Here is a 20,730-nt window from a genome sequence, read left to right as displayed (position 1 = left end):
CCTACTAATCCCGTCACTTAATGCATTCAGGGCATGGGAAGCGTCTAAAATTATCTCTGCTGGCTTGTATATATATATATAAATATATATCTTCTTAGGGATTTTGAAGATGTTTCTCGCCGTTAACCGCAGTGTGGACTGAAGGGATGCATAAAATTATGGGCGTGGCAATCAAACTTTGAAAATGGACTGTGTGCAGAACCACAGAGTAGCAGAACTAAACGGGTAGCATGGATGGACAGAACAGCGGCGTAGGCGGTGGCGCTGGGACGGGAGGCGGCTGCTCTCACCTCTGCTCTTCCTGTCCCGGCAGTCCTTCTCCCGGTCCTGCTTCTCTGCTCCGGGAGACTCGGGCAGGTCCTCCTCGATGGCCTCGTCAGACTCCCACGCCTGGACCAGAGCACACACACACACACATACACACTTAACCCCGGGACACTCACGCCTGCCCTGAGGGTGCTGGGACTAGAGATGCACCGATCAATTGCTATCGGGCCAATAATAGCCCTATCGGTTTTGATCGGAGATCGGAAAATAATAGTTCAGAGTAGGGCTGCACGATTCTGGACAAAATGAGAATCACGATTTTTTTGCTTAGAATTGAGATCACGATTCTCTCACGATTTTTTTCCAATATAAAATGTATTGCACTTATTACTTTAACTTTGCAACAGCTGAACAAAAATATAATAACAATAAACATCTCTTGTCTTCTTTACACAAACCTTTGAATAATTTAAACAATAATAACAATTTTGAACAATATTTGTTCCTCCCTGAGTTGAACACCCTTTCAGAAAGGGGACTTGTAACAGATCCTGTAGTTCTGAGGCAACAAATTATTCCTCTGGCTGCTTTTTGCTGTAACAGCTGACATTGAACATAAAAACAATAAACATCTCTCTTGTCTTTAAATAATTTTAACAATAACAATTTTAACAATATTTATGTGCAATATGTGTCAGGTGATGAGAAAGGTAGATGTTTCTCCAAATGTAATCCACAATCATTAACAAAATATAACAAACATGACAACATGATAGTTGACCATGACAGGACTACAACAACCTAGAACATAGGCCTAGTCCTTTTTTTATGCAGCCATCTTTAAAAAAATTTTTTTTTTATAAATCGTCGTCATTTGGAAATGAGATCGCGTTCAAGCATGAATCGAGATCGCGATTTTTTAACGATTAATCGTGCAGCCCTAGTTCAGAGCGGCCGATCTGATGACGTTTACAACAACAAACGCCGCCCGCGCGGGCGTTCCCACATCTCAGATCCAGGTCTCCTAAGGAGGCGTAACTGGCCTCGCCGGTTTGGGAGAATATGTCAGAATAGGACAACAAATTTTCAGTTTGCAAAATGTGTCCAAAGGAGATACCACGAGGAGGAATGTTATAAAAGAGTTTCAACACAACGAAGCTGATAACACATTTGAAAGTTTCTCACATCAAGGAGTATATTGAGTTGTCAAAGTTGGCTGCTGCTAAGGCAGAAACAAATGGAGCGTGCAACAACAGTACTAACTCAGCTGAATGTAACTGAGACCTATAAACGACAGCAACAACAGCAAGAAAAATAAAGAACTACATCATAAGGTAATGAGTTAATAAGCTTTGCTCATCAGCCGCTTTCTGTTGTAGAAAACGTCAGGTTTAAACGCGTCGTTAGCTGCTTGGATCCGCGGTGCGCGCTGCCGAGTCGTAAATATTTCAGTGATGAAAGTATGCCGGAGTTATACCAGACTATAATACAGTCACATCCATAGCCTCATGCAGGACGACAATCGTGTCAGTCGCTTCACAGGTGACATTTGGAGTTCTAGTGTGAAAGTTTTGCTTCATTCACTAGAGTTTCTTCACACACGGCGGATGCTATCGCTAAAGCTTTAACATACCTTAATAATTCATAATTCATTTTTATTTTAAGATTTAATTCCTCTTTCCACAGGAAAACTAATCAGCCTGCAATAAAACACTGGTCAATTCATGATACTTTCTCATCTCCTAATTTTTATACCTAATAATACAATGTCAGTGTTGAACATGAGACAACAATATTGAAGAATTTATGGATTTCACGCTGTGATTGGTGATCGGCAACATCGGGATCGGCAGATACTGATTCTGGTGATCTGTTATTGGTGATCGGCCCTCAAAATCCTGATGGGTGCATCTCTAGTTGGGACGGGAGGATGAGGCTACTCACGTGTGTGTTGATGGTCTCCGTCAGGGTCCGGTACCAGTCGTTGATGACGCTGTCGATCTCCGACTGGATCAGCAGCTCCGTGCCCTGACGCGTCTTCAGCTGCAGAAACCAGTGGTGACAATCATTCGCCTCTAAGAAGTCACTCGTTACCTTTGTTTCCTAAATTTGACATCCTTAATATCTATCAGATTAATAACCTCCAAATTGCTCAATTTGTTGTTAAATAAAACTCTTCCTAACTTTTTTCACAATTTCTTTTCCCCGAACAATTGTTCAACCCGTAAAGCCTCCCAGCTTCAGCCCCCTCTCCTTCAGAGGAGAGAAAGGAAAATAAAAAAAAACCCGGAGAAACGGCACAAGGAAGTGTTTGATAATATTTGTAGCTTAATGAATCGTTTATTTATTTGAATGATTGATAATATTTGTAGCTGTCCGTCCTAGTTACTGCAGAATCAACACTGTGTCCATTGCATAAGGAGCTTATGGGATTACTCCATTACTCCCACAACGGAGTGAAGGCTAATGGGGATCCTAATAAATAAAGAAATAAAAAGTCTCCACCCAGAGCAGCGGCCTCGTACCTCGATGACGTGCTTCTTGCTGGACTTGTCCTTGGAGGCCCAGTCCAGCGAGGCCCCCCTCAGATCCACCGTGAACTCCGGCTTGGACTGGTTGCTGCCAAACTTCTGTGCCGAACAGTGGAAACACAGAAAGAGGCTGAAGTCGGACATTAAAGGAACCTGCCGCCGTTTCCGGGAGGATTTAGTCCGGTTAAGGTTACTCTCTGTGACTCGGGTCTCACACTCAAACGTACCGTAAATATTAGAGTTTGCACATCAATGTACGTCTTTAGTGTTGTTACAAGAAAGCCAAAACGGGATTAGTTTTTAGTGTCGGGCGCCTTTTAATCAGCAGACGCTGCTGATGTCTGATCTCATGTTCTGCCTCAGAGGAAAGGGTCTCCATACACGAGAAGCTCAGATTCATCTCAACCAGTTTTTTTAAACAACTTTCTATTAGTCTGATTTCTAAGAGCTGCTCCATTTTTTAAAGTCACATACAGTAATCCCTGGCTATAACCCGGTTCACCTTTCACGTCTCGCTGCTTCATGGATTTACATTGTGCATCATGTTCTGCATTCTGATTGGCGAAACAGTCTCCCCGCTTCTTCACTTCCTGTGTCAATAACGTTGGTTGCTTAGCAACAAGCTGAGAACGGCCAATGAGCTTCAGCAGCAGCTCAGGAACGGGACCCTTTGATGAATCGTTCATTACAGTCTCAGATATAATCCATGGTGTCGGTTTAGAAGAATCTTTTTGACCAGAAGAAAAAAGCGACAACAACGACCCTTAACTATGTTCTTCTCTGGAAAAAACCCACCTGCACCACGGCTTTAGAAGAAAAAGACGCTACAGAGCGAGTCAGGATGCAGCAGCATCAGAAGAGCAGGGAAATACGCGCCAGTCACAACTTGTCCTACTGTAGGCTACTTATTGTAGTTTTTTCCATTCCTTTTTCATTTTATCCCATTCAAATCAATTACTCGAGTCACGGTGGGGCTGATCTCAGCAATTTGAAGCCTTGAATAATAATTGTAAAAAAAAAATAAATAAAGGTGGCTACTTCGTGGATTTCACTTATAATAATAATAATAATAATAATAATAATAATCCTTTATTGATCCCACAATGGGGAAATTCTTTCTCTGCATTTAACCCATTTTCTAGTTGAACTAGTAGCAGTGGGCTGCCATTTGCACGGCGCCCGGGGAGCAGTAAGGGTTAAGGGCCTTGCTCATTGGCCCAAAGTGGTTGACCTCGGTTGCAATCCAGGGGCTTGAACCTGCAGACTCCAGACTCCAGCCCTCCTCTGTAACCACTAGGCCACCACTCCCCAAAGATAACGGGTTCTCACGGGTTCTTTTTGGAACGTAAACCCCGCGAAAAATCAGGGATTACTGTAAATCAAATACTTAATTATTTAAATTGATAGAAAAGTCATGCTTGATCAAAAAAACTGTGGCAATTCTAAAACTGTCTTTTGTGACTTTAATTTTTAATTTTGGTGCACGACTTAAGTTTCCACGTGAATCCCTGGACCATGTGGTCACTTCAGGTTTGGATGGAGGAACGACCTTCCACTGACCTCCACCAGCTGTAAAGATCGTGTAATAACATCTACAGCAGACTGAGAAATATGCAAACACTCTCCGAGGAACATAGTTGTTAAACGTGTTAATGATTCTCACACAGTCCATGTCGCCTGTCGACATCACCTGTGAGACATGAACTCTTTTCTCTTTGATCTCTTTACGAGCACTAAATTGACGCACTTTTTTTTGGGGGGGGGGGGGGGCAAATGGAAGAACTTCTTTTTTGTTCATTTTAGGGCTGTCAAACGATAAATTTTTTTCATCGCGATTCATCGCATGTTGTCCATAGTTAACTCAGGATTAATCGCATATTGATCGCACATTACAAACACAATGTAGTCCCCAACTTTACACTTGTAAAGACTAACTTAAGATTCCTTGTTTTTTTAAGCATCAATGTAAAACAATAAACCATATTCATCACAAACATCGTACAAGAAGTGCATTGGTCAGTTACATTTTCCCTGTAATTATGTCTAACCTCATATGGAGGAAAATAAAAGGCTCAAAAAATATCCCCTTCTCCTAAGTGGGATCAAAACTGGGGGATACAAAAACTATATGACAAACAAATAAAGTGCACATGTAACAGCAGGACCTATAAAGTGCAGTTAGGCTAAGCAAATACTTCAGAGTATTTGGAACAGATCTCTCTTTGCTCATCTAATGTATTCAGGTGAGGAACCTCCTTCCCTCACATCTATCCAGCGTTGTCTGCGTTTGACGGGGGGTGCGGCTGCGCGGCCCTCTCTGCATCGGTCGTGTGTTTGGCTGCAAGTGTATTTGAGACTCGACGTATTTCGATGGTAATTCATTTCAAATCGACAGTACATGCAAATAACTTTAGTCTTGTCCAGTGAACCATCTGCATCTTTTTGAAAGTGAACTTGCCGTTCAAGAGTCCCTTTTCATTCTCCATCTTTCCTCATTTTTCAAAAAGGTTCATGCAGTAGTTCATACTTTTCCTAAAGCTACGGTCCCGTCGACCGCCAGAAATTATAGAATGCACTTTTTTGTTCTTGTTTTATCCTGCGTGCATTAAAAAAATTGCCGCCGTTAAGAGGACGTTAAGTTAACGCGTTATTAACGCGTTAACTTTGACAGCCCTAGATCATTTTACTTCCAACTTCTGAGTGCATTAGAGAGGACGTCAGGAGTGTGCATGACGACCACACGAGAGGGGCAAAGGTCGCCGGTTCGATGCCTCGCTGGCGCACTCCAACTGTGTAAAACCCGACTCCTCGCCTACGGTGGGAATGAGAAGACCCACCGAGGGGAGTGAAGCCTCCCAAACACGGGCGTCAGCGGGAGCAGGAGTTAGTGAGAGGACGGAGGAATGAACGCATGCAGAGAGAGGGGGGACATACAGCGGCAGCCTGTGACGGCCTGTGACAGTTCACATAGGAGACAGCAGGGCGAGGCTTGACTGAGAGCTTCCAGCTGCTCAGCAGAGTGAGGAGCAGCTCGGGGATGGAGCCGCTGCGGTAGTATGACTTCAGAGGGGAGGGGGGGAGCAGGGGAGGAGGAGAGGAGGAGGAAGAGCAGAGGATGAGAGGAGAGGAGAGAGGAGGAGGAGGAGGAGGAACAAACAGACAATGACACACTGACACACTTCACATTGAAAACATGGAGCTAGAACAGTCTCAAAAGTGACAAATGCACACGTCCATCCACAAATGCACAGATCGATTCACACGTGTGTAGGACAAGATACACAAATGTATTTTTGATGCACACACAAATATAACCTGATTTACAATTTGGAAAAATTTGGAAAAAATTCAGACTCGATATATAAGAAAAGCTGCAGCGCCTTTTTTGTCTTCGGAAACTTTCTAAATTCCAGGTTGATTCTTCCCTGATGACTATGTTTTATTGTTCTTTTATCAAATCTGTTATCACTTTTTCTTTCATTTGTTGGTTTCAATCTTTGAAAGTCAAAGACAGAAACAACTCCATGTTGTCTGATTCTCACATCCCTTAATAAACAGCTTCAGTTTCTACCATCAGTTACTGCTCAGACTAACAGATACAAACTCTCCTTTGTTCCTCCGCTATTGTTCTTTTAAATGCCAGAAGGAAAAGGTAGTGGGTGAAAAAGCCTTCCCTCTTAACTATAGCTTAGGTCTGTACTATGATGTGTAACTTATTGTAACTTATTATGTATATTTTATGTATATTTAACATTGTGTGCTTCTTGGGGACAAATAAAGTAATTGATTGATTGATACAAAAGTTTTTTTGTCTGTGGGCTTAGCTGCATTTGTGTGTGGATTTTGAGACTCCCCTGACATGCTTCAATCCACAAATGCGTTTTTTTTAAACACAGAAGGATCTGCACCCAATAAGATATTCTCCTTTAGTGTTGTTACAAGAAATCCAAAACAGTATTAGTTTTTAGTGTCGGGCGCCTTTTAATCAGCAGATGCTGCTGATGTCTGACCTCATGTTCAAAAGGAGGATATCTGATTGGTTGCAGATCCTTCCGTGTTTAAAAAAACACATTTGTGGATTTAGGCAAGTCAGGGGAGTCTCAAAATTCACACACAAATGCAGCGCATTTGTAAATCCGGTTATATTTGTGTGTGCATCAAAAATACATTTGTGTATCTTGTCCTACGCACGTGTGAATTGTTCTGTGTATTTGTGAATCTTGTCCTGTGTATTTGTGGATCGACGTGTGCATTTGTCACCTTTGAGACTGTTCTAGCTCCGTATGAAAACAGGTGATTATGCAGAAATCAGATGAGGAAACCTCCCAGAGATGAATGAAATGTTCAAACCCTGCTGCGGGGACACGAGTGTCCCCCGGGGGCTGATGGGATACGTACCCAGGTGGTGCTGCCCCCCTGGCCCTTGGCAAACAGGAGTGAGGAGCCCTGCAGGACGGTCCATGAGGAGGTCCAGTTCTTCCTGTCAACCAGAACCAAGCACAGCGCGATCAGGCTCCGAGCTCTCAGGCCGGTATACAGCTGCATGGTTATCACTCTTCCTCTGACGTGCAGAGGAAGAGCTGCTTTTTTTTTTAACATTATCTCTATTTGGTTTTCAAAATCCTTCCAATGATACACAAAAAAAAGAGTGCTGTTACATAAAAGGAAACGTCAAGGGCAGCTGAATTATTGTCCAGCATTCGAATCATATTTCCTTACAAGTCAGGTATTTATGAGATATTATAAAGAAACACTCACTTTTATATGATAAAAGGAAAGAGAAAAAAGGAATAAATAAATAAAACCCCAAACAAAACAAGAAAGTAACAAAAATCAAAACGACAAAGGTTTCTCTATTTTTCAAGGGTTAGCCCAAATTATTTCACCGTTGTCTATAGTACAGAAATACAAACTCGAATGTACAATTCACTAGGAATGGGTGATATTTTACCGTTTACGATATACCATCAAAACAATTCCCCACGGTAAGAATTTGTCATCTCGCGGTAAAAAATGATAAATTCCTGTACGTGTGCAGGAAGGAAGGAAGGAAGTAAATGGGCCAGAAAGAAACTCAGAAAGAAAGATATGAGGCTGAAAGAAAGAAAGAAAGAAAGAAAGAAAGAAAGAAAGAAAGAAAGAAAGAAAGAAAGAAAGAAAGAAAGAAAGAAAGAAAGAAAGAAAGAAAGAAAGAAAGAAAGAAAGAAAGAAAGAAAGAAAGAAAGAAAGAAAGAAAGAAAGAAAGAAAGAAAGAAAGAAAGAAAGAAAAATTCCCGTAGATGACGTTTTTGTATTGGTATTTTTTTATCGTTATCGGGATAAGTGCCAGAAATTATCGTGATACATTTTTTAGTCCATACCGCCCATCCCTACAAATCACACAGAATAAAGAAATCAAGTATCAAAAGAAAGGAAATTATTTTAGAAGACTGCAGAGGATCACTGGTAGCTACGCCTCTTCTACCCCACTCCCCAGACCGCTTACATCCACACTCTCCATATATTCCATAAAAGGACCCCAAATGTTTTGAAATAATGATAGTTTGCCCTTTATAATGTAAATAATCGAGGAAGAGCTTCTGCAGACGCTGGTCGGGAGACGTGTCCGACATCATTCTCCCCAAGAAGTCACAGAACAGTCAAACTTCCAGCTCTGCTAGCATTTGTACGAGCAAGAACAAAATAAGACTAAAACAAAGCTTTGGAAATCCCATTTGAATACAAATGTGACTGCAGTGTGCATGGTTCTACTTTAAACTGCTTGGACAGGCTCGTCCGGGTGGCTGCGTACAGGAGACACAAATCAAGGAGGATAAAAACAAACATTCACCTGACTTTCTTCCCGTTCTCTGTGGTTTTGGTGACATTGAGGACGCCGCACTTCTCTGAGGGCTGGAGACAGAAACAGAGATGGAGATGTGAACCGGCGTGTGACCAGCAGGGGGCAGCATGTGGCCAGTGTGGAGGCTGGTGCTTTATGAAACTCTTCATAGCACTTTATTGCCACAACTTGTTGCAGTATTGTTGTCTGTTTTTATTGTTTTTACCTGCTTTTATTGCACCGTGGATGAGAGGGAAACGCAATTTAATTCCTTGTATGTCTGATATATATTTGGTGTGACAAATAAAGGAACCTTGAACCTTGCTGTGCTCCTTCAGGTCAGAGACCTGACGGCCTGTTATGGTGCTTTTCCACTCGTACCTACTCAGCCCGACTCACCTCCACTCGGTTTTGCGCTTTTCCACCAGGGGTCTAGTAGATACTTTTCTGTAACTATTCTGCTGAGGTTCTAAGCTGCTGAGTCGGCTGTATCTGACATCATCACATTACAGGACACCGATTGGTCGGGGGGTTGGAGTCAGACGTCTGAGTCAGGAGGAGGAAATCAGAGAAAGAGACTCTGACGGATTCTTGTTCATTTTATTCAACATCAATGGCAGCAAAAGTCTGTTTCATGATCCAACTCTGAGGTGCAGATGTTCATAAACCTGGTGCTGAGGAGAGAATTAAAAAGGGATCTAGACGGAGATAAGGAACGACCAGATCCACCAGGAGCTCTGTCTCTTCATAGCTGCTACCAACTTTTCAGCAGTGCCGAGACAAACAAAAAAAAATTAAAAAGCATCGCTGCTTGAAGTTTCTCTCACTCTCATTTTTAACTTGATATCAAACACAAGCCACAGACCCAGCAGCACATCTATCATCTCCTCCAGGTTCTACATCTTTAGTGTTGTTGTCTTCTTCATTTAGATACACAATCAAATACGTCACAGCAGCTTCACTCCAACCTCCTACTTCTGCTCCAGGTGATGAATTGTTATGGAAAAGAAACCTGGCTGAGTTGAGATGAGTAGACGAGTAGTTACAAGTGGAAAAGTGCCATTAGACCGGAGCAGGTCCACATGTGGGATGCAGCATGCAGCAGAATGGTTGTTTAGAACAGAGAGGTGAGCAGAGATGCATGTGTGCAGGTGAGAGTGAGAGATGGAGGATGTGATGCGTGTGAGCAGGAATACTAACGGTGGAGGGGAGTTTAGGAGATGAGGGGCAGGAGTCAGAGTCTGGAGGGCTCTGCTTGGGCGCCGAAGCACACTCCTGCCAACGAGAGGAGGTTAGTGAGGGGAGAATGGAGAAGAACCAGAGAGCAGTCACAGGTTAGTGTTAATGTTATCCAGCTGATGAGAGGATGAACGTTGAGAGGAAGAACAGGCATTGGCATCACAACAACCAAGGCAGACATGTTTGATTGGGTGAATCGTTAGTAGAGTATCATGTATGGTTAAAGACGCAGAGGGAATCAGACTCGTGAGCCCTGATTGGAGAGGAGCTGATTTTGCGTGATGACCTGTTATCAGTGGAGTTTGTGAATGTGTTCACACAGCTGTGTTAAAACATAATTTCCTGGATGGTTACATAATGTTAAATAACCAGTCATCATTGTGCAGGCTGAGGATCTGTTTAAGTGCACTGATTGCACGTCTCCGATAGTGGCATTTGTTGTTATTACTGTTATTTGAATGCACAATTCATTTTCATTGTATTTTTTTTGTATTTATCTAAAAAAATACATTAGCCTATTTTATTTGTTTATTCATTTCTGCAATGCACTGGTCGTGCGCCAGTGTCCTGTACCTGGCATTTATTCATTAAGTGCACCAGTGTGGTGCCAATTAATGTCTTTTATTTATTTTAATCATCGGATTTAATTTGGAAATAACATTCTGCATCGTAATGCACAATTTTGCCTCCTGTTAGTAAAACAACGTGCATCTAAAATTGTTAAAAGTGTGCGTGTATTTGTCATAGGCTCATTGTATTGGTTTATTGTATAGGGCCACACTGTTTAAAAAAAAAAAAAAAAACGCGAGTTAGGGAGCCCCCCGAATATGGATGGGTATTTCGCACACTGCTTTTAACACTTAGCAAGACAGTTGACTTTATTTTATCCTTTTATTCTGTTTTCTCTGTATTCTGTTTTGTCTTGTTGTTTATTCTGTACAGCACTTTGGTCAGCTGTGGTTGTTTTAAACGTGCTTAAAAAATGAAATTGGATTGGATACAGAGAGAGAGGAAACTCCAAAGCTAACCACTTGAGTCTGAACAACTGCAACAAAACCGCCGCAGTTACCCACAATTCACCACTTCATAACTACTTCCTGAACACATCTTAACTGTAGCTGAATAAAAAACAAACGTCCAGAAAGCCTTTTTTCCACTTTTTTCTTTAAAGGAAATGTTCAGTTTGTGTATTTAATATGTAATTGTGATTTTTATATTTGTTAATATCTTAACTTTAGTATATTGTTTGGGTGTGGTTTTCATATAAGCCTATATGTACGCTTCTAACCTCCTCACACATATTTCTTCTTCTTGTTTTTTTTTTATATATATTTTCCTAATGTGAATTTTTTCTTCTGTTTTTTTGTTTGCGTATTGCATTCAAAAAATTAATTAAGTTAATTATCTCAGAATTCTGAGAAAGGTTTTAATTAAAAAAAAAAAAAAAGTTTTTCTGAATTAACCAGATTCCTCACAACTTGCAAGAAACTTGAGAGCTGGATTTCATGGAAGCAAACATGTTCCTGTCCAGTTTAATCCAGTTTTATTTTGCTTTTGGTTTGAAACATTAGGAGATACTCTTGTCTTTAAGTTATATAGATGGTTTTGTTATTAGTTTGTCCACTTTGCGCAGAAACCTCAGGACTTTGTGGTTAGAGCAGATTTATTTTTTTTTCATTCAAATTTTTCTCAGAATTCTAAATAATTATCTCATTCATTCAGAAAAACAGATTTATTTTTTCTCAAGTGAATGCAATACGCTTCCGGATATTTGTGTGAAAAAAAAAAAAGAAAAAAAAAAGCTTCCTCCTTTCTCCGAATGACATCCCGGGATTATGCGTCCCGCCAGAAAACAGCGGCCCACGAACGCCTGCCTCTCCCCCGTCACCTCCTGGCGGGGGGGCCCCCCCGGCGGGGCCACCGCCCTCCCCGGCTGAGCCCCACCCCCCCGCCGGGCCTCCTACCTTGTCGTTGAGGTCCAGGACGTAGGTGCTGTGCCTCCACTTGGTGAGCACGATGGGGTCCTGCTGCTTCCTCTCCAGGCTGCGGCTCTTGGGAAGCTCGCTGGGCTGAGGGGAGACGTTGTACTGCGGAGAGACAGGACACGTTTACACCACTGGAGGAGACGGGGGAGAGGATGTGGGGGTCCTGCTCCTCCTTACCCCCCCTTTAGCTGCCCAGCGGAGCATGGGGCAGGGCTGCTCTCTGCAGGCATGAGCGGGTCAGGCTGCTCCGCCCGGCTGCTCCCTAACAGCAGAGTGGAGACTCTGATCTGATCTGCTAATGCTCCAGATTAGGAGCCAGGAATAGTCCCTCCCCTCCCCTCCTCCCTCCGTCATCCCCTTACCGCCGTAAGCCAAACGCTGGGGGGTGAGATGACGTGAGGCCGGGCGGCGCTGCCCACAAACGGCTGCTGTTAACTAAAGTTGCTTTCGGTCAGTCAATCAGAAGTAGGGGCGGGGATAATTTGCACCAATTATGTTCAAGGACTCAAAACCATGTCCGATGACACCACCCACGACTCTGTATGTGAAACCATTCAAAAGTTATTGCAGAAAATAGGAATTATCAAACATGGACCAATCAGATGAAGGGAGGGCGCGCTTTATGGCGTCTAGCGTCGCCACGGTAACGCTTTTGACTGAGAAAAGTAATGCGCATTGTCGCAGGATGGACACGCACGTTTTGATGTATAACACACCTGGGTGCACGTTACGGTCGAAGAAATGGCATAAATTGTGCCAAAATTACATGATTAATTCAAAATGGCCGACTTCCTGTTGGGTTTCAGCCATGGCGCCAAGAGACTTTTCTTTAAGTTGTAACATGATACAGGTGTGTACTGATTTTCGTGCATGTACGTCAAACCGTATTGTGGGGCTTGAGGCACAAAGTTTTCTAGGGGGCGCTGTTGAGCCATTAGGCCACGCCCATTCATGCAAACCATTAAATATCAAATTCTTTGTCAGGCCTGGCTTGCGTAAAAAATTTGGTGACTTTTGGGGCACGTTTAGGGGGAAAAAAGGCCCTCCTTGCTACGGATACAATAGGGCCTTCGTACTGTCAGTGCTCGGGCCCTAATAATAAGATAGCCTTGTTTGAATTGTAAAATGGGTTTGGCTAAATACAATCTTTGACTAAAACGAGACTAAAATGGTTCTGGAAGATTCTGTGATGACTAAAACAAGACTAAAATGCTCAGACGTTTAGTCGACTGAAACTTGAGACACGAGAGGAGAATGAATGTGACTAAAACTAATAAACACTATGATAGCTTGAACCAAAGACTAGACTAGAACCAAAACTGGAAGGTGACCTCACCTTTGGCAGCTCCCACTCGGACCGGGACCCGTCAGAGCTGTAGTAGTACGGCCGTCCCTGTTCGTCCACGTGTTTTATCCACTGCAGACACAAGACACCGGTCACCTCTGAGCAATAGGACACACACAGACCCACACAGACCCCTGAGGTGACGGTCCTCACCTTCTCCTGCGTGTACTCGCACACGTAGAGTGTGTGTCCGTGCTCGTCCAGCTCCTCCGACCAGCCCCGGGGGGGAGACCCGTACTGGCTGTCCGACTGGCTGGAGTGGGTGCTGTGGCAGTTGTCCTCCGAGGACGGGGGCTGGGGGGACGAGAGGGGGACGAGAGGGGGACGGACCCCGTCGGTTATTCACATGCCTCATACATGAACACACAGCCCACTCTATTCGCAGCACGTTGTGTCAATAATATGTACTTATTTGTATTGTATTTGTACTTCTTTATAGCTTTTAAATTATTATTCAGCTTTATAAAAACACAGAAAACTCAAAACTAGAAAGTTAAGTGTTTCTGATGTAGAAACTTTCCCGTCAAAGAGGAACCACATTTGTGATGACCAGTGTTGTGCATGAACGAGTTCAAATGAACTCAATGAACTCCACACATTTCTGTGAGAACGCTGAACTGAACGCAACATATTTGCAACTAAAGAACTTGAACGTGAACATGTTGTTGTCGTCTCTGACCTGGGCCTTTTTAAACCAAGGCTTAAAACTATTTATTTAGAATGGATTTTAATACCCAGTAGTGTGGTGACATTTATTTTTTTGCTCTGTCTTATGATTGTATGTTGTATTTCTGTATGCTTGATTCTGTAAAGAACTTTGGCTCACCTAGAAGTGGCTGTAAAGGGCTATATGAATAAAGTACATTTACATTTGTTCATTCTACAGATCACAAACTGGAATTTGAACTGTTCAGATTATGTGAGTTTCAGCTTCACTGTTTAGGTCCAATTATTACAGAATAATCCTCCTTCTCATTTCACCAGCGGGCGGCACATTTAAAATACTCGACGAGACGACGACTTCACATTACATTACCCACAATGCAGTGCACACTAGCGTAACAACGGGCACCAGCTCCATGGCAATGGCGGCCCGAGCCCGGTTCATCTTTACATGACCAGGGAAGAGAGAGACGATGCAGACGCAGATGATGATCCGCTTATCATTATCTGCAGGAATTTTACACATCGTCTCCCAAAGAGTCCGACGGTAACAATCTAACCTTTCTGTGAAAATTACGTCCACCTGCCCTGAGAAAACAAGTCTGAGCGTCTGCCTCGTCAACTTCACATTGTAAACGTCATGTGGAGTTAAAGCATCCATCCAGTGTGAGAAAATATCTGCAAGTCCTTGACAATCAAACAAAGTGATCAGGAAAGAGCAAGAAGACCCAACAGCCCCAAACGACCCCAGTCACTGCTGCTCCTTCAGGGGGAGGATTTACCTGCAACAGGTAGAAACACTGATAATGGACTACATTGTTGGAGATTTAGAGTCTCTGAGGAAAGTTGAAAAGCCACTAGGACAAAACATGATTGTAGTGAACAGTTTTAGGATAGGGGGGGTTTCATTCGTACTTCTCACCTAAAAATATTGAAATAAACTGAATTTGAACTAGTTCAAAATGAAAATGGTGAACTATGAACTATTGTTTGAACGTGAATTTTTTTTTTAATATATTTTCTATGGCATATGATCTGATATTGTGAGGAAGGGACAGGACTAAATCAGCGTTCTGCTTCCTCCTGTTGCCTCTCCAACACATTATTTTGCTGTTGTTCTTTATTTCTAGATGAGACTGTTAAATTGTTTTGCTTTTTTTGATATTTTGACGGTTTTAATTTGATGGTGATTTGTTGTGGTTCGAGACGAAGCCAACAATAAACAAAATAAAATAAACTATTCATTTTTAAACCATGTGAACTGAACTTTGAGAAGTGGGAACTTGCACAACACTGGTGATTACTCTCAGTTTCATACAGAAAAGTCAACTATATTTGTGTATTTGAGTAATTATTCTGGTACATTAACAACATAAAACTGACAGCATTGCACAGCGTCTCTCAGGCTCTGCAGCGGCGGCCACGTGGGGCGAGTGGCGGGTGATTTAGCAGAACAAGCCGACCTAACAGGAAGCCTCCATTTCCCCACATGAAAGCCGCTGGCTTGCCGACAGCCAGGAACCTCAAGTGCATGTGAAACCCTCAGAGGTGCACGGCACTGTCACCACATGCGTGGTGCGGTGCAGCCCTCACCTCCATGCGCGGATTAATGCACAGGCTTCCCTAGACTGCAGCCTAGGGGCCCCACGTGTGGAGGGGCCCTTGGATTGGTCAGACTATTTTTTTTTAAATGTAAAGACACTACAATGGTATAAAAGAAGCACTGATTGGGCAAACATGAGTCACTTCTATCCAATCAGCTCATTGGTTTGATTTGTCATTCTTCCATCACAATGCTGTCGCCTGTCAATCTAAAGCCTGATTTATGGTTCTGCGTTAAATCGACGCAGAGCCTACGCCGTAGGCTCTGCGTCGATTTAACGCAGAACCATAAATCAGGCTTTACAGCTGCAAAATGTCTGACAAGAAAACTCAGTGGCGCTCAGAAACAAGTGCAGGGGGAGAAAGAAAAAAGAGACAAGCAATTGTTAATGAAGATTCCAAAGCTAACATGGTATTCTAAGTCTGGTGGGTCACTGGTGCAACTGAACCGGACTGTGAGCAGTCGGGCCGTGACAGGTTCAGAGCAACAGACTCTTTTTGACTTTACCTGTTACCAATGCCAGTGGGGAGCGTTCATTTTCAAAATTTGTGAAGAATAAACTGAGATCCACAATGGGCCAAAACAGACTCAATCTCCTGTCTTTGATGAGCATTGAGAGTGATATTCTTAGAAAACTGGATTTTACCAGCCTCATCAAAGACTTCTCATCCAGGAAAACAAGAAAGAGAGCCCTGTGAAAGTAAGTTGTGTTTATTTACTGGGCTGCAGTTCTGTTACATTTCTGCCGCACGCACGCACGCACGCACGCACGCACGCACGCACGCACGCACGCACGCACGCACGCACGCACGCACGCACGCACGCACGCACGCACGCACGCACGCACGCACGCACGCACGCACGCACGCACGCACGCACGCACGCACGCACGCACGCACGCACGCACGCACGCACGCACGCACGCACAAAATTACTTTTTTCTGGGAGAACATGATGCATAAGGGGGGCCGAGAAACAAAATAGCGTAGGGGCCCATGACTACCTTAATCCTCCTCTGCTCACCTCGCTCTCCGCCGTGCCCTGGCTGTCCCCCCGGAGGCTGCTGACGCTGCCGCCGGCGTCCCGGGTGCGCGGCGGCTTCCAGGTCCTCTCCCCGGTGGCCCGGTTGTAGTAGAAGTGCCGGCCGCTCAGGTCCTTGTGGGTCTGCCAGTCGCCCAGCACGTGCAGCGGCGAGCCCGAGGGCACGGGCGGCAGGCTGGACTGGGAGATCTTCAGCTCCTGCAGGTTGGTGTAGACGGGAGAGTCGGAGCGCTGGCCCTGCCCGGTGGGGGACGTGGTCTGGAGGAGAAGAGGAGAGCGAGGTCAGACCATGTAAAGTAGGGGTAACAACTATATTTGACAGAATTTGACAGAATTTTAACGATACACTAATCTCACGATACGGTACAATACACGATATTGAGGTCACGATAACGATACGATATTATAGCAGTATTTTTTTAACAACCTTGAATGAGGAACATATGACTGGAAAAAATGGTCTTTTATTTGAAAGACACAAAATACAAAACAATACTGTGCATTTGCCCTATTGTTACAGTTTGTAATGCTTTATAAACACAATATATTAATATTAATAACCCAATATCAGCTATAGTTTGTCACCTCCACGACACGTATTGTGACGTTTTTGTATCGCGAAATTTCATGGCACGATATATTGTTACACCCCTACCGGACAGTCACCTTGGGGGCCCGACCCTCAAGTAAAAATTAAATAAAAATCACATTTTGGCATAACATTATTATTTGATGTTTATTTTTTATATTTTTTTCCCAATTTCATTCCATAACTGAAGGCATTTTTAGCCTTTATGAGTCAGTCTCCTATCACCTAAACCACAATCATCCAACAGGAGTGATAGAGATTTTGCCTCATCTCAATTAAGTCAACTTTATTTATAGAGCACTTGAAAAACAAACACCACGGATGTGATAGGAAAAGGCCTCTTAACAGGTAAAATGGCTCTCAAAGTGTGGAAAACAGATCCTTTAACGATGACTGGACTGAAAAGTAGCATTTATCATGCCAACCTTGTTTGCCTCATTTGCAACAAAACTGTTGCTGTTGCAAAAGAATATAATCTGCGCCGTCAACACAACACTAAACATACACATTTCAAGGATTCATATCCTGAACCCGTGGGCCGCCAGTTGATGATCACTGGTGTAAAGGTTTATTTCCTCTTATTTGAGCTGCAGGACTGTGAGGACTCTGTAACCTTCCATCAGTCCCATAACCAGAGGGAGTCATGGAAACGCTTCCGGCTGTAAAGATGGGAGTGAGGCCTGCAGCCAGCACCCCCCTGCCCCGCCTGCAGGAGCCGCTCCGTCCCCCCGGCTGCCACATGTGGCTGACAGACACGTTCCTCCCGGATCAGTCCAGATCTGACGGCTCCTCGGCCCAGATGATCTCAGGCAGCGGCAGTGTGCACCAGGGGCGGTACTCCCCTGGCCCGGGGCCCAATGGGGCCCGCCCGCAAGATTTTTTTATTTTTTTTTGTGGCATATTGGTTCATATTAGGTATAAATCATTGTATAATATTGTGTGCTGAGATTTTCACACTCCTCCTGTGGGAGAAGAACCTAAAGTTGTGCATCCTGGTCAGGGAGCAGGTTTACAGGTAGCTACAGTTCTATCAAACACAGACTCACACTGGCAGTAAGAACATGGGAGTTTGTGGTAAATTGCTGATATAGTAACCCGGCCTCCGAACTTATTTCCTTCTCTGTGTCTCGGCTGTAGTGATGATAATAGGGACTCAGCAGCTCCCGGGGAGGTGAGATGCTGAGACGAGAGACGAGATGCTCCAGGCTGCAAAAGGGCCCGGTCATAGCCCCCCCCCCCCCAGCCCGGCTCTGATATGTTCCACTACTGTTGTGCACTACTGTACGATCACATATCTGTCTGTTTTGCGCACAAAACAGGGCTTGAAAGATGTGCACGCCACCTTCTACACAAAGGTTGGGATTTAAAAAGAAAAAACTAACCGAAAAATGTGTGTATCTCTACTCCAACCCTGACCCTCGCGCACAAACATTTTGAAGATCTGGGGAACTGGCGACGCAGACGGTGAGGTGGTGAAATGAAGCCAGATTCATGTCATACTTTTAATGTCATCACATATCAGACTTATAGATTCATGTACACCCAAGCAGGTGTCCTACCTCGGCAGAACATACTACCCTACGATCCCCTTTTATCTCAGTTTCTTTTTTTTCAAAGGCTTTTTCATGCAAATAGACGATTTAACAGCAGGTAGTATTTTCTGCCGAGGTAGGAAACCTCGCCGAGGTAGGACACCGGCTCGACACGTCTCATTCATCCCAACGCAGAAACAGACTGCAGGAAGCCCCAGCGCATGCTCAGCCATGGCGTAGTTTGCATTGCCCATTTATGGTAGAAAGTGGGCGTGTAGAGGGCGGGATATGAGGCGAATTCACCTGCACAACCTTCCAGCTGGACTGGGATTTATAAAGAGAACATTGCGTGCAAGTGTGCGTGCACACGGTTTTATAAATCAGGATTTTTTTTTTGCGCCCGCCATTTTCGGCTTTTGGGTTTACGTGCACTTTTAGTATGAATCCTACACACTCTTTTATAAATGAGGCCCCAGGACTGCCATAAACACGGCTTACACCGCGTAACAAGAGGGGGATTCAACACAACAAACAACAACCGGTTTGGTATCCCAGCTCGGGATTATAATCCTGGAAGGTTATCTGTAAAATGACAGAAGCCCCCCCGCCCCGGTATCGGGGCTCTTCCTGACCAAAAACAGTATCTGGGCTGGTTTTTTAAAGCCTGTCAGTGGCGGGAGGTCACTCCACGAACAGCAGAACGCTGCGTTGCCATGGCTACGGCTCGGAGCGTTTAACGCTTCCCATATTGTGAAAACTATGTGAGGGATTTTTGGAGCCGTGTCTTAAACTGATGCCAGCCTCGTAGCTCACCAGAGACACACACGCACACACACACACACACACACACACACACACACACACACACACACACACACACACACACACACACACACACACACACACACACACACACACACACACACACACACACACAGGGAAGGAGGTGGGGGTAGCACCCCCCCCCCCCCCCCGTTGCTCCCAGGTGAAGAATGTGGCGGTGAAACAGAGCTCGGCTCGGAGGATCTGAACTGCGTTCAGCACACAGATGGGACTTCCTGTCGTTCCTGGAATAACAGGAATGTTTTCCCCGTAACTCATCCTTTAATATCCTGCACACATGCCGGGATCGAGCCGGGGCCTGAGCAGCAGCAGGCTGCTGTTTCCAGTTACCCCAAACCCCCCCCCCAGTCCAGTCCAGTCCACGGCAGCGTGACACCGTCCACACCAGAACCCAAACTCAAGACCGAGAGGGGGTCTGGATCCAGATCAGACCCAGAAACACGCTGCTGCAATTATCCCAGCAGACTTTGCAAAAGTAACACGCTTCTTATTTAGAGATCATTGTGGACACAGAGCCCGTTACTGTGCACGGAGACAAAGGTCCAGTGTTGCCAGGCATACCAGTCACAATCACTTCATCTCATGCTGCCTCTACAGGGAGGGGGGGGGCACTTGAAAGGGTATTTTGGTTATTTTGTGTTGCAACAACATCAAATTAGTGGCTATAAAAAGATGATTGAAATCTGAAGTTGCTGAAGGTGAAACTCGCCGCCGTACAAACATGAGCTGGTCTGAAATACCACGACTCAGCAGATCTGCACCTAACCAAGCGCTTGTTATTGCTGTTTACCACCAAATGCTGCTAACTTCTTCCCCCGAGCTGTTGCTCTGATGAACTCTCATCACTCAGAGTAATCAATCACTGTGCAATAATAATAATAATACTAATAACAACCACACTCATATGCTGTACTAATGCACCTTTCTATAATCATGTCTACTGTACCTCATACTGTTGCACCTTTCACTTGTAATTGTATATATGTTAATAAGAGCTGTCATTTGTCTATTGTACATAAGAGTATTAGGGCCAGGCAAGAGAAAAATAAAAATAATATTTTAGAGGTGGAAAATTTTTTTTTCATTATGCACTCTGAGAAAAAAGCCGAAATGTCGAGAAAAAAATTGAAATGTTGAGAAAAAAAGTCAAAATTTGATGAATAAAGTTGAAATGTTGAGAAAAAAGGCGAAATTTTGACTTTTTTCTCGAAATTGCATTTCAACATTAATCTCGACATTTCGACTTTTTTCTTGACATTTGGACTTTTTTC

At 44.0% G+C, this 20,730-nt stretch overlaps 1 protein-coding gene across 6 annotated transcripts in view; it reads right to left on the bottom strand.

The window, feature by feature from the left end:
- arhgap12b (Rho GTPase activating protein 12b) overlaps positions 1-20,730 on the bottom strand; it is an 84,595-nt gene that overhangs the window by 8,053 nt on the left and 55,812 nt on the right. Inside the window, exons 3-13 of one of the 6 annotated variants that reach the window (XM_061713156.1) lie at positions 16,478-16,753; positions 13,342-13,482; positions 13,180-13,260; positions 11,823-11,945; positions 9,820-9,894; positions 8,629-8,690; positions 7,197-7,278; positions 5,733-5,858; positions 2,793-2,897; positions 2,212-2,310; positions 291-390 (exon numbers count right to left, since the gene is read on the bottom strand). In XM_061713156.1, coding sequence (XP_061569140.1) covers positions 291-390; positions 2,212-2,310; positions 2,793-2,897; positions 5,733-5,858; positions 7,197-7,278; positions 8,629-8,690; positions 9,820-9,894; positions 11,823-11,945; positions 13,180-13,260; positions 13,342-13,482; positions 16,478-16,753 — 1,270 coding nt within the window. The remainder of the gene's footprint in view (positions 1-290; positions 391-2,211; positions 2,311-2,792; positions 2,898-5,732; positions 5,859-7,196; positions 7,279-8,628; positions 8,691-9,819; positions 9,895-11,822; positions 11,946-13,179; positions 13,261-13,341; positions 13,483-16,477; positions 16,754-20,730) is intronic. The other 5 variants (XM_061713157.1, XM_061713158.1, XM_061713159.1 and 2 more) reach the window with 5 other exon arrangements.

This window comes from Cololabis saira, chromosome 22 (genome assembly GCF_033807715.1).
Source record: "Cololabis saira isolate AMF1-May2022 chromosome 22, fColSai1.1, whole genome shotgun sequence".
Lineage (NCBI taxonomy): Eukaryota > Metazoa > Chordata > Actinopteri > Beloniformes > Belonidae > Cololabis > Cololabis saira.
This window is presented reverse-complemented; position numbering and strand designations above follow the sequence as displayed.